This window comes from Tympanuchus pallidicinctus, unplaced genomic scaffold (genome assembly GCF_026119805.1).
Source record: "Tympanuchus pallidicinctus isolate F22 unplaced genomic scaffold, pur_lepc_1.0 scaffold8, whole genome shotgun sequence".
Lineage (NCBI taxonomy): Eukaryota > Metazoa > Chordata > Aves > Galliformes > Phasianidae > Tympanuchus > Tympanuchus pallidicinctus.
In genome coordinates this window covers 53,146,570-53,160,461 of record NW_026294802.1, presented here as the reverse complement: position 1 = coordinate 53,160,461, position 13,892 = coordinate 53,146,570, and the positions used below count along the sequence as shown (strand labels likewise).

At 49.2% G+C, this 13,892-nt stretch overlaps 1 protein-coding gene across 2 annotated transcripts in view; it reads right to left on the bottom strand.

The window, feature by feature from the left end:
* Positions 1-13,574, bottom strand: part of COL5A1 (collagen type V alpha 1 chain) — a 127,618-nt gene extending 114,044 nt beyond the window's left edge. For both annotated transcript variants that reach the window (XM_052668038.1, XM_052668039.1), the window contains exon 1: positions 13,172-13,574. In XM_052668038.1, the coding sequence (XP_052523998.1) occupies positions 13,172-13,271 (100 nt within the window). In that variant the 5' untranslated portion in view covers positions 13,272-13,574. The remainder of the gene's footprint in view (positions 1-13,171) is intronic.
* Positions 13,575-13,892: the final 318 nt, after the last annotated feature.

Genomic DNA, 13,892 nt, shown 5'->3' with positions numbered 1-13,892 from the left:
TTGGATACACGCAGGTAGAAAGGGAGCTGAAAGCATGTTCAAAAACATACTCGCTGCGGTAAGAAGAGAAGGGTCAAGGGGAATAATACAGGCAGGATCAAGTCTAATTACAGGCGCAAGAATAAGTGACAGCTACAAAAAGGCAGGGGCTATTTTCATAAGGAGCAAAGGGTCGCTGGCACATTTGCAGAGCCACAACACCCAGAACACAGGGAGAAAAGAGGTCCTTTGTAAGAGGGATGGGGAAGCATGGGAACGAAGAAGCCCCAGGGTAGCTCAGAGGCATTACTGTACTTAATACAAAAGAGAGAGACAATAGAGGGCAAGAGGAGCCCTGGCTGTTTATTTTTCTGGGTATGGTGGGCAAGGGAGGCTTCACAGATAGTGCTGGGAGAGACTGGAAGAAGTGGCCACTAAGGAAGATGGAGTTAGGCCCAGATAAGGGGCTTAAAGGCACGGAGACCACGAGGTTAAAAACAGATTAATCCTAAATTAGCCATTGTCAGAAATTCTCTGATAACAGCCTTTTCCCTAAGGTAAGTGGCAAACCAATGACTGGCTTACAGAAGCTCCATCTGAAAGAAGGAATATGAGTGCCAGAAGTGGATGGCATTAAGATCCCTTACAAGAACAGGCTCTTCTGGGGGCAAAATGCAGGGAGGAAACAGAACTCTTAAGACAGATCCGCAGTGTTGTGCCTAAGGATCTGAGCAAAGCCTTTCAGCTCTGCATCAGAACCAGTGCCTGCAAGAAACACCAGGCAGCACCCTGCAGTTCTGCACAGTTCCCAAAAGCACAACAGCCACGATGCCAGCAGACCATGGGTGTGACAAAACAGCAAGAAACAAACCTCATCTTTGGTTGTGGCATGGATTTCCCTACGCCCAGCCTGGGTTCTGGAGGTACAGAGAGCCCACAGCTCTCACTCAGGATTGCTAAGCTGGAATTCAGCCCTTCCATGTTCAAATCAAGCATCCACACTTGGAACTTGACCAACCAGAGTTATTTCTCTACAGTCCTGACCAGCTAGTAGGGACTTCCTCAACCACTGCCCCCAAGAAGCCTGCAAACTCCAAGGAATGCTGCAAAAGAGAGAATAAAATTCACAACAGCCAAACAACAACAAAAAAAAAAACAGCAGCATCCTTTGATAGCAAAGCAGAAGAACCAAAGATAAAGGGTAAATCCAGATGCCAGAGCTTGCTAGAGTGCAGCGAGATGCCAGAGCAAGCACCAGGACAGCAGCCCTGCAACCACAACAGGACAACAACAGCAGTGCTCAGACTCAGCCCAGCAACCGCATCCCACCTCCCGAATGCTGCTGCTTCTTTAGTGCATGCAACCTCACCCCACGCCGAGGAACTGAGACAAGAATCTCCCCATCGCTTCAGTTAAGTCTGGGAGTAATTAATTTCATTGAGTTTGACATTTGAAATAAATGAACATGCTTCCACCATCTGGAAAAGCGCGTGCTGACACTTCCAATCATTTGTGCATCCATTCGTGAATGTGTATAAGGAATGTTTGCTATTTTTTCTTCACATGTATACGGAGAGAGAAGGTAAATTACACATCAAGGCAGCAATTCATGCAGACAAGCAGAGCAGGCTAGAGCAACTCGTCACACAAATGAGCAAGAGGCGTGTTGAGTCGCAGAAGCAGCCACATGGGGTAAGGAAATATTTGGGGAACTGGAGACAGGGAAAATGTCAAGGAGAGTTATCAGCATATTTTGAGAAGATTGATCTGTACATGGAATATGCTTGATATTCTCTCCGTCGAGAAAATGAGCTTTGTACGAGGTACCTCATATGGGGGTATATGCAACAGCTTAAAAGCAATCTGCACACATTTGATGTGCAGTCATTTATTACTCCAAGGGAGGACAGACTTTCCATAGCTATGGGAAAACAAATTTTTATCCTTGCTAAAGTGCAAAGGGGTCACAGTGTGTTCCTCCCTTCAATAAATCTTTGGAAATACCCTGAGGTTTTCAAGGGAGAGCCATTCAGTTTGACAGATACCCTAAGATGTATTAGCTGCATACAAGACCCCAAACCCACCAGGGCTTGGAAAGGACTCTGTTCCTCGCTGTGCCATCCTGACTCCTTTCAGCCTTCTGCCCATTGCAGCCAAAGGCCAGCAGGACAGGCACAGAAGATTCCAAGAGGTACAAACACCTTGCCTTATCAAATAACTCCCTGTCTCACATCCGTTCTGCTCACCGAGAGACTTTGCACTTGATGAGACATCTCTGAGTGCAACACCAGAGCTGCTCCCTCAGCAGGATGCTCTCACAGACCCGCAAGCTTCGCTCGTGCCAAGTGTGCCGCTTCCTCCCGAAGTGCTGATCCATCACTTGGCGGATCTCCAAGGGCACAGACAAGGATTGCTGCTTGTCTGGAGCAGGTTATTTCACCTCCCCAGCTCCCTGGTGATTATTTCTCACTACGCTTTACTTCCTAGAAGAATTTTCCACATGCCTTATTTAATCCTGTGTCAACTGATGCTGCACAGGCGTGACACACCTGCCTGGTCTAACAGCCCCCATCGTGCTGTCATGCACTGCTCACTAAAATGGAAAGAAAGGTATTGGAATGCATCTACCCCACATATATTACTTGGAACACACCTGCAGATGCGGACCTCAGCACAGCAGGATCTGTTTCATAGAGCTTCAGAGGTTGGGATTTTCAAGTGATCCCACCTAAAAGATACCCGGTGATTCGTAACAGCTGGACTCCCATGCAGCTGCATTCCTGGAAGCTTCAAGCTCAAGTCTGTAGCTGTAGGGTGAGCTCACAAGTATGAACCAGAGCCCTTCATAGAACTGCTGAGCATCCCAAGTTGGAAGGGACCCACAGGGATCACCGAGTCCAACCCCCACTCCACACAGCACCACCCAAACACCAACCCTATGGCTGAGAGCAGTGTCCCAATGCTCCCCAAGCTCCAGCAGCTCAGGGCCATGCCCACTGCCTTCAGCAGACCATGCCATACCTGTGCCATGGCCACGTGTTCCACCTTTGGAGCAAAATCTTTCCCCGACCCCCACCTGACCCTCCACAAAGCAGCTCCACACCATTCCATCCACATATTTTCAGCCATCATATCACTGACAGAGATTTACTGTAAGAATCTGCATTTCGTCACCATCAGAAGTAATCAAGTTAACTACCCACAGCACAGCAAGAGGGGCAGGTATGCAGGGCCCAAATCCCATCCAGGCTCCTTACAGGCAACACAACCTGGAGCAAAGATGTGGTGGAATTCACACACCCCCAAGTTCAGATGTTTCAGCTTCATCCCTAACCCTCCCCCCCCCACCCCATCCATACCCTGCAGCAGGCAGCTCTGCTCAGGCAGCTTGGACTCAGCTATTTCTGGGCTTGCAGGACTCATGCCCATTTCAGTAGTGCTTTTATTTGGGATGTGTCCCCAGGGCAAGGAGGGCCCCAGCTCGTCTGGCCAAGGCTGCAGAGCAGGGAGCTGCAGACAGGGAAGGGCACTGGGTTGCTCAGTTACTCTGAACAGTCAGAACACATCAATTCTAGCATGAGCTGAAAGTCTTGGAGCACCTCTAAGTTTATTGGCACAAATTTTTAAACTAACTTTGGATGAAGAACCCAAAGATCTTTGCGCACACATGTTTTATAGGAACCTCATCTCCAAGGACAGAATTCACACTGCGTTTCTCCAGAAGGAATCCCAACTCAAGCATGAATGCTGTCATCCTCTGGACCAGCTCCGTCAGGGACTGAGTGCTGCTGCCTTCCTTCCATCCACAGCCTTGCAAGACAACAACTGCTTCCTGACACAGCTCTTGTTGATTACATGAGAGCAGTGGGAAAACTGATGTCTCCAGTGCAGATATGGCCTTTATTGTTGTCTTGCTCTGCATCCTGCAGGGAACCAGAAGTGAAGTTTCTAAAGGAGCTGGAGCTACAAACACTGCACAGTTTGCTCCTCCCAGTCCCAGCTCCTGAGGTCAGCAGGGAAAGCATCCAACAGTTGCAGAAAGACAGATTGTTTTAATTTAAACATTTGAGAGAGGGACTTTCTCCCAAAGTGTACAAGACGTGATAATATGCCTCTCCTGATCCCTGCAAAGCCTTACAAGAGAACATTCCTAGCAGTGTTCCTATATGAGCGATCTCCTGCCTGTGCCAAAGGCAGCGACAAGGATGAAAGGCGCTTCCTCCTCCCACCCTCACGTCGCTTTTAGATCACAGAAACAACAAGGGGATTCTTTGTGATCTGACCCTCCCTTGTTACAAGAAGCAGAAAACCCACAGGGATCGGGAGACAAATAACATCAGCCTCGTTAAGGAAAGCATCTGCAGCCACAGCGCTGCAGGCGAGAGCCTCTTATCCTTCAAGGAATCGACAGCTTTCCAAGCTGAGACACTGAGCAGCCCGCAGCCAGGGAACAGTGATGCTTATGGGACAGAGCCTCACATCACTGAGGGGAAATTCTCCCCATCTATCTGCAGAAATCTCCAGCTTCCACGTCGCAGCAACTCGTCAGAGCCAAGGCTGCAATGCACAAACCAGGCCCAGCTCACAGCTCCTTCCTGCATCTGGAGACCAAACCGTCCCATCAGTAGTGAAAGAGTCCAGGATCCCAATCATCTGACAGCCAATGGAATTTGGGCGGAGTTTTCAGCCAGCTTGGACAAAACCTACAGCGGCAAACTTCCAAAAGTTGTTCCTGGAAATCACCTTGCGTTATGCAGGCAAAGTAAAATGGTTTGCACGGTGCCAAGCAATTAACCAAACCACTGATGCTCCCAAAGCAGGGCATTTCAGCTGCGCAAAGAATGGCACAAGGGTCCATGATTTCAATCCTAGCCCACCAAGAAGAGCATTAACAACTCTGGAATCAACTTCTTGTGGCCACCACTGCTGTTTTTATGGAGACTGTCTCAGCACTATCAGTAGAAGGAAAATTCTGACCAACTCTCCCATCCTATCCCACCCACAGGGCATTAACCCACCCACCACTCACCACTTCCCCCTCCATAAGTGCAACCCACAGAGCCACAGTTTGACTCTCAGTGCCCAGCCAGCATGGTTAACCAGCTGCCCGGGGCTTGCAGAAAGAGGCTTTGGGAGCAGGAAATTAAAGGAGTTTATTTTATAACTGAGCCTTCACTAGGGCCAGGGAAGGGGACGGTGGCAAGCAATAGGGCAGGCTCATGCATCCCACCACCCTGTGCTGCTTTTGCAGCCCCTTTCCACCAGGACACCCCAAGATGGTGCACCAACCACATCAAGAAACACTGCTCAAGGTCTGCACCATTCCTTGCCAGCACAGCACAAAAGATGCTGTGTCAGGGTGGCACCTTAGCACTGCTAGCCTCAATCCAGGAGAAAAGCAGCTTAAGTATTAGGGGTTACCACACCAATACGGAGGTGGTCTTTTCATCTAGGTATACAAGGAGGAACAGCAGCTTACTACCAGTTCCAGTTTCTCGTTTTGCAAAGAAACTGCAGCAGCAGGGCAGCCACAAGAGTACTTGGAGGATATTATTTGGGCTTTCTGTGCACAGCCTGCATCAGCGATCAGTGTCAGCATCCCTGGCAATCGCAGCTGCCAAATCCCAGCCCCAGACCCTGCTAACATTTAGGTGCTTGAACATTTCAGATTTCAGCTGAGATTTGGGCTTGTAACTCTGAAAGTACAGTGAAACAGAGCTGCTTGGCACCAGCTGAAACACCTGGCTTGGAAGCTCCTTTTTTTCCATTTCTTCTAAGCAGAATGACACTTGTATTCACAGTGACTCATCTCCTTGACCTTTCTATTCACTTTTAATGGTGCAAGCTGGAAATAAGGGCATACAAACAATGCATTCATTATTCAGATGGTGAACTGCAGCCCTCAGACCAAATCTCTACCCTGCAGCACATGAGCACACAGGGGTGGTGCATCTCATTCCAGAGCACTGAGGATGAGCCCCCTCAAAGACTGACCCAAAACTCATCACTTCTTGCAGCGCAGAAGAGGGGTGCAGCTGCAGGGGCTCATGCCTGACTGCCAAAAAGCACGGTGTAAAAAGCTGCACGAGTGCAAGAGATCCTGGGAAACTGGCAGCGTCACCTCCAGGAATTCAGCTGCAACAAATTCTTACTGAAGTATTGTCTTGGAAACAGAAGAGGGGGTGGAGGGAGGAACAGAGGAGGAAGAGGGGCCAGCGGGGCTCTCTGAGAGGACACACGAGCAGCTCTCAGCTGCAGCACAGCTTTCCTGTACGTCCACACACACACAAAATAGCAGCTCCAGCTGACATGTCAATGGAACTAAATTTGGTGACTAAAACTTCCTGCCAGCCTCCTGAAGCAGGGACTCCAGCAGACCCCTGGGTCACCCCCCTCTCTGGGAGTTTCCCCCCTATTGACTTCTTGCAGCATTTCCAGCAGAGCTGCAAAACTTCCCCCATCCCTTGTGCAAGCTGTAGCGGTGAAGCGCAGAGAGGCAAAGAGAGAAAAGGGCTTTCAGCAGTTTGCTTAAAAGCTGAGCCAGAGGAAAAAAAAAACAAAAAACAAAAAAACACAACTTACTTTATTTACTGTGAAAGAATTAGCATCTCCCTGGCTGCAGATGCACAGCTTGATGCAGGCAGGGATGGCACCCAGGGTCACCTCAAGCTAACAAACATTTAGCTGCATTTAAGCCAGACCATCACTCAGATCTTCAGCAAGATGCTGCTTTCCTGGGAGAGCAGACAGCCTCTGAAACACACCTCATCCAAACAGGGTGACCAGCTGCTTTAGGTGAGACCCAGATATTGCTCAGATGAGTGAGAAGATGTCCCTGAGCACAGCAGGACCACGGCTTGGCCTTTTTCCTGCTGCTTCAGGTTCAGTGGGCAGAGCATCAGAAGAAAGGTAGCATGAGAAATGGGAGACTTCAAATGGCTTGGGTTGGAAGGGACCTCAGGGTAACTCACACCAAACCCACTGGGGATGAAGACAGCCCAGTGCTGGCACAGGGGCAGAGCATTCCATAGCAATACACTGGATTACATCAGCAAAACAACCAAATGCAACTACATGAAAAAGCCAGCTGATAAACTGACAGCAGTGCACCTGACCTGCATCACAGCACAGGGTTAACACACAGCACCCCACACCAGCACCCAGCTGGAGCATCCAGCAGCCCACCTCTATCTGCATCCCTCCAGCTCCCAAAGGGCTTTCATCAGTAAACCAAACCACCTGTAGCTGCCTGATAGCCTCTCTAACCTGCATCAGATTTCATTTCTGGACAATGCTTCATAGCATCCTTAAAGCAGCTGATGTCACAGGGACGTGCCCAAAAGCCAGGAGGTGTGCAGCAGAGCTTGGGAACCATCCCCAGCGTAACTCACTCCTTACATTCAACCCTTAAACCACCCTTTTATTTCCCATTTATTACACAATCCTGAAGAAAAACCCCAGCACTGTAAGCACATCAATGTCACTTTCCTACTTTCAAGAAGAGAACATCTGAACACTGCGAAGGCTTCCAACCGATGCTAAGAATCCCGTTGGCTTCTGCAGAGAGGAAGAGCCCAGACTCAGAGCAACCGACCTCAAAAATGCCTTTTGTGCAGCTCCTCCGTTTATTTTAGTTCTGAAGATTTTCCAGACGTATCCGCAGAGAAACCACGGCATCACTGGGATGGTTCACTCAGCTCACTTCAACAGCCACGACATTTGCCAGCAGCAAACCGGTGGTGAATTACACCACACTGCCAACCTCAGGTTTTTTCCACATCACATCAGATTCGTAACCATTTTTCCATTCTTTCATATCTTAACTTTTTTTTCTTTTTTTTTTTTCTTTTTTTTCTGGGTTTGGTCACTCTTCCCATAATGGGATTTTCTCGATTTGTTCATTTTGCACAAAGGTTTCAAGTTTATTTTAAGAAAAACTGCCCTTTTGCAAACTCAGCACATACCCCACCAGCTCCTGCCCAGCTAGCAAGGCAAAAACCTTTGATATTACATCAGAACCAGGCTGCAGTTTGCAGGAGGAGGATCCAGCAGCCTCTTGAGCAAGCATGCACTGCTGTGGACATGAGGCTTCCTCCAGAAGGCACAGAACCATGCTCCCAGGAAGGCTTTTCTGTTCCAAAAATCCCCTAAGGCCTTCTCAGAAAGCCATCCTCCCATCAGCAGGGAGTCAGAACCTTCCTGACAGCTCCATACAAGGGCTGCAGAGGTCACAACCCCAAACAAATCCAAGCAGGGATGAGAGCCAAAAGAGACACCAAGCAGCCCAGTTCCAGAACACAACCAAGCACAGAGCAACCTCCACAACTCAGCCCAATTCTGCTGTTCTAAAGAAGCCGAAAGCCAACAGCATCAGCAGATGGCACAGTGAAAGCAGCAAACTTCCCAGCCACACTGCAGGAGCACACTCACATGCACATTGCTGGACAAATACTGGAAGTATTAAATCTGACCCAATGTCAGCAAATGACTGAAAGGCCTCAGCATTCAAAGTATCTGCAGTCACCACCAGGCCTGCATCAGCAGAAGGGCTATTCTGCATACGTGAACAGAAATCTATCTTGGATTGAAACACAACAGGAGTGGAGGAGCTCTTCTTCCACGTGTGCAGAGTTTGAGGTGCATTCTGTGGTTCGCTTCTGTCGCATTTCCCAAATCATTCCTTTGTTTTAAAGCATAACTTCCATGTTCCAAAATATTAGTACTGAAGAATTGATTGTTTTCAAACAAAACCCAAATAATTTTTCTTGAAATAATGTTATAGAACCACTGCTTTCAAGTAAAGCTCCTGCTAAACAAACCAGGTGAGCAGACATGGGTGCATGTGTACATGGGCTGAAGTGCCAAATTTACACTTGTAACACTACAGGAAATTCCCCATTCATAGAGAGCATTACTTCTGTAACACAGTGAAAAGTGCAGCAGTGGCAGCAAAGCAGCAAGGTCCCAGGCTGCAGCAAATAAGGACTTGCTCAAATGCAACAGGCATGGGCACAGAAATGAAGGAGAAGAGCTGCTTACCTTCAAAAGGCCTCAGGTATGCAGGGATCTCTAACAAGAAACCCTCACCTCCACTTCCAACCCTTAAATGAGGTCTGGGCAGGGGTGGATCCTGGCTCCAGCCCTTCTGGTCACTCAGTGCATTGAATACACCTGAGCTGCCCTGCGTTGGCCCTGCCTTCCCACCAGGTGCTCAATCACTGCTTCAAGCCCCAACTTAGCATTTCTGCTACAACTTCAAAGTCAATTCACCCCATAACAAAACACAAGCCCAAAAATGCAGCTGCTCTTCTCAAATCAGACCTGGGCATCCCTGCATCCAAACTACAATATAGGCAGAGTATCCTATCTCTAACACAAGAACAAGTCAGCAGCCAGCTGAGGAATCAGGGCATAAGACTCCGTAAAGGAAAGTAGAAAAAGAAACTGTCAAATTCAATGGCCTATTTGCTTTTCTGCTGCAGGTAAGAAAAATTCAGACTGAAGAACCGTTTCCTGGAAAGTACTTCCACGGATTTATTTCTAAGTCCAGACAGAACTCAGATCACCTGAAGATGCATCTACAAATGGCACTTTGCACTAATGCCTCTGCATTAGCGGTATGCTACAGCAGTGCCTTCTTCATTTTAAGCATGGTTTGCTGTGGCTTAAAGGATCTATATGTGATTCAAAGCAGTCATAAGAACTTACCCTTCAACCCCAAGGCCAAGGCATGCAGAGCTCTGTGAGAGCGGGAGGAAGCTGAGCTGCTCTGCTCCCCATCAGCATCCCACAGCAGAGCTGGGAGAGCTCAGAGCAGGAACCCCAGTGCTGCATCACTACCCAAAAGTTGGAGATATCAGCACACTCTCACAACACGGTGATGAGATTTCTGGTAATGAGGAGATACTGAACCTCCCTGTTAGAACAGCTCTATCTTTTAGAGAGAAAACCTGGTAAGTCCATCTCCTTCAGCAACAAAACGTGAGAGGTAGTGGACAGTACCAGAAGGCACATCCCTTGGGCACTTCCTCGCTATCTGTTCTTAGGCAGATCATCAGCAAGCACCTGGAGTAGCACTGCTTGTGTTTGTTGGATTGTTCTTGTTCTTGAAAACAGACATTTTACAAAGGAGGCACCAGCAGTAGAGATCTGACACAGCAACGCCAGCAGGCAGGAGGACACCCACAAAACCAGCAGCCATTCAGCAGTTTGTCTTAAGAAAGTTACATCCCAACGGCGCTCTGGTCATTATGGTCATCATGAAGTGGGATTTCTCCAATCCCCAACTGAATCATTGCCCAGGCAACGCAGCAACACTGCAGGCTGAAGAACCAAAGTCCCCATTACATTTGATAGGAACCAATGCAACCAACTCCTCTAAGGGTGGGTGAGCAACCAGCTGAGCATCCAGCGCAGCAGGGGGGTGAGCCTCGAAGAGAATGGTCTACAAGGGTTTTAGTCTTGAGCCCAGCTCACAAGGAAGGAGAACAGATGACCTGAGCTGAATGCCTCTCTGCATCCTCTGGACAGAGCATGGCCAACAGCTGGGGTGCTTTTAAGCTCAAGCCCCATTCCAACCTGGCAGGACACGGACAGCACAGTCCAGGTTTCACACTGGAAATCAGAGCTTCCATCAGTGCCAAACTTCAAGTCATATTTCTCCTTGTAAAACGATATCAACACATTCAATTGGCAAAATATTAAACAAAAGGCTTCTAATTGGCTGCATTAAGATGATTTTTTAGCTCATTCTAGATGGCTGGGAAAGAGCCAAGGAGAGAAGCAACAGATGGTAACAGGACACTTCATAATTTCCAGCATTTTTATTTCTTCTAAAGAGCACGCCATGTATTCTTATTACACTTCTTCACCACTAAAGGAAACTGCTGCTTCCAAAAGTTTTCACCCAAAAACCCAATCCAACTTTACAGGCATTTTTAAAAGCATTGACAGACTCCAACTTTGTCTGTGGGTTACATTTTTTGTGTGACATCATCTGTTGAAATATGGGAAAAAATGAGCTGGAAGGGCAGTGCTCAGAGGCAGTTCAGTTCGTGTCACTTTGGGCATTGTGATTTCTCTGTTTGCTCAGGAAACCTTCTCTCCCGGGTTTCTTCCCTCTTTCTTTGGAGCTACTGATGGATCCGCATCTGAGAACCAGAACAAATGTTTTATTCCTCCACGCACACAGAAAACTGGCTAAAATGAAAATGAAACAAACAATCCGGGTTGAAAGACAACCCAAAAAAAAACTTGGATAGACGCTAAAAAAAAAGCCCTCCAAAGTCTGTTAGTCGACATCGTCAAGAGTCCAGACCCGACTCCTCCCTCATCTAAATTAGTTGATGTCCTATTAGGAGGTTCATTAGGAAAGCTCAAAGCTCTTTGCAGCAAGAGCCATTAGGTGGAGCAGAAGCTGGCCCTACTAAAGCTCTCCAGCCACCACAGCATCGCTGCTCCAGCTGGACCAGACTCCTGCAGCTGCAACCCAGAGCGAGCCAGGCGTTCCAGCAAGGTTACCTGGTGGCTCTAAGGGCGTTGGAATGAAGCCGGCTGAGGGCAGACCCTGATAAGCTGTAAGGCAAAGGATGCTCTTAAAGGGTTGAAACGCGAGTATGGCTGCAGACAAAAGGGGGAAAAAAACCAAAACGTTGTGATCTTTCTTTCGAAACAGTTGTGATTGTGTTAGTTGAAAACTGAACTACAGCCAGAGTCAGAGAGCCGGCTGCACTGAAAGGAACCAGGAGGAGCCAGCATTGCCCCAGTGTTCTTCTGGTCAGAGCTCCATCAATCTGACACTGCTGCACTGTGACAAACTCCAGCAGCAAACTCCATTCGCTTTTCCTGGTGCATTTTACCCCCTGACCAGCCATTCATTTTCTGCCCCGCTCACATCTGCGAGCAAACCAGCAATGAAAGTTCTCCCACGTAGCACTTTTTCTAAAGGTCATTTCAGATACAACGAAACGACAGCAATTAGCAAACGGGCTGCTGTATACAGAATCCCCCCAGCGTTTGTGCTGGTGCCACACAAACAGCCCTACAAGCACCGCTACTTTGGGCTCTGCAGGGAAGATGCCAGCCCTGGGGAATGGAGCAGCAACACCAAAACCCAGCCAGCACAGCTCCACGGGCATTGCTTTATTTCAGGTCACCCTGCCAAACTCCATCTTCAACTTTTCAGACTTCAAAACGAGCTTTGCCAGCAAGCCGCTCCTCAGTCTTTTCCTTCCTAATACGACTTAAAGAGATCCCGGAGCACCAATACCTCCAAACATCTGCTAAAATCCCAGCAAACACCCTGAAAACTTGCACAGCATTCCCACAAGCACGCAGCCTGCTCTGGTATTTCGCGTTGAGCCCGGGGAAGGCAGACATTTGGAAAGCAGAGCTCTCAAAATGCACTCCAGCAAACCAAAGCATCCACTTGGCAAAAATCGAGTGCTCAGTCCCGCTTCTGCAGGGCCATACAAATGACACTGTGGGGTTTCTCACTGCGTGCCCAGCGCTGTTCCACGTCTGCTGCTTCACTGTGTTTTCCCTCATCCCACTGAGGAGTCATCATTTTAGGGAGAAAGCCCATAAATTGGGGCTGGGGTGGGAGGAGAGGGCAGAGAACACGCCTTGAGGTGCCGAGCAAAGTCTGCAGGCTTTGGTGCATGAGATCTGCTCGGAGAGGAGAGCAGATTACTTCTGGACTAAAGTTTCTTCCCCACGGGGAGAAGAGCTGTACGAGAAGCGAGGCTTCCCGTTGATTAAACACAGATACACGCACAGCCACGTAACGAACTGCAGCCTCCAGAAACACATCTCGACTTTTTGCCCCAAAAAGAAAAGAACAAAAAAAAAAAAAAAAAAGAAAAGAAAGAAAGAAAGAAAAGAAAGCAGCACAGCAAAGGCAGATCCTCTTGAAGAAAGACGGAGAAAGAACTGCTTTAACTTTTTCCCCCCCTTTTACGGGCCCCCTGACAAACGGCGCTCGGACCCGAGCAGCTACAGGCTGTCGGGTTGTGGGGTTTTTTGGCGTTTTTTTGGTTTCTTTTTTAACTTTCGTACACGGACAAACCGCGTCGCATCGCACAAAGCCAACCCAGAGGGCATCGCGTCTCGTCGCTCCGGCTCAGCGCCGCAGCTCCTGGGGGGGGTAGGGGGGTTGGATGAAGGGGGGGTCCCGGGGGTCCTGCCCGCTTACCTGCCCGGCCCAGGGCCGCGGTGCCCAACAGCACCAGCGCGACGTGCAGCTGCCAGCTCCGTATCCAACTGCGCCTTTTCCATCGCGTGTGCGTATCCATGGTCCACAAAAAAACGGGGCACCAACTCGGGACAATTTGAGGGGAAGCAAAGAAATAAACAAACAAAACAAAACAAAACAAAAAAAGGCAGCGAAGAAAAAAAAAAAAAATCGCTGGGGGTTTCTTCTCTTTCTCTTCTCCTCCCCCCCCACCCCGCCACCCACCCCCCGAGAGCAGCCGCTTTATAAAGCCATGGGACGGCTACTGAACTGTCGGGGGCTCTTCCGCGCTCCGCTCCGCCGCGCTGCCCCCCGGCCCCTGCCTTCTCCTGCAGCGAAAACTTTCTTTCTCTTCCCCCCCTCCCTCCTTCCCTTTTCTTCTTTTAAACCCAAGGCGAGACTTTGTCAATCTCGGAGCCGCGCAGCAAATCAGGGCCGGGCGGAGCGGCCCCCGGCCCGGCCCCCCCGCCCGCCCCCCGCTCCCGGCCCGGCGGCAAGTTTGAAGGCTGTCGGACTGTCCCGGCCCCCAAAACATCTCCCCTTCCCTTTCCCTGGCAGCTGACACGGGATGCAGTGGTCCCGGTTGCCCCCGCTCCTTCCCCACTCCCGAGGTGTGGGGCAGGAGGGAGGGGGGGAGGGCTTGGAAGGGGACACGGTGGCAAAAATGCGAGGATTTGGTAAT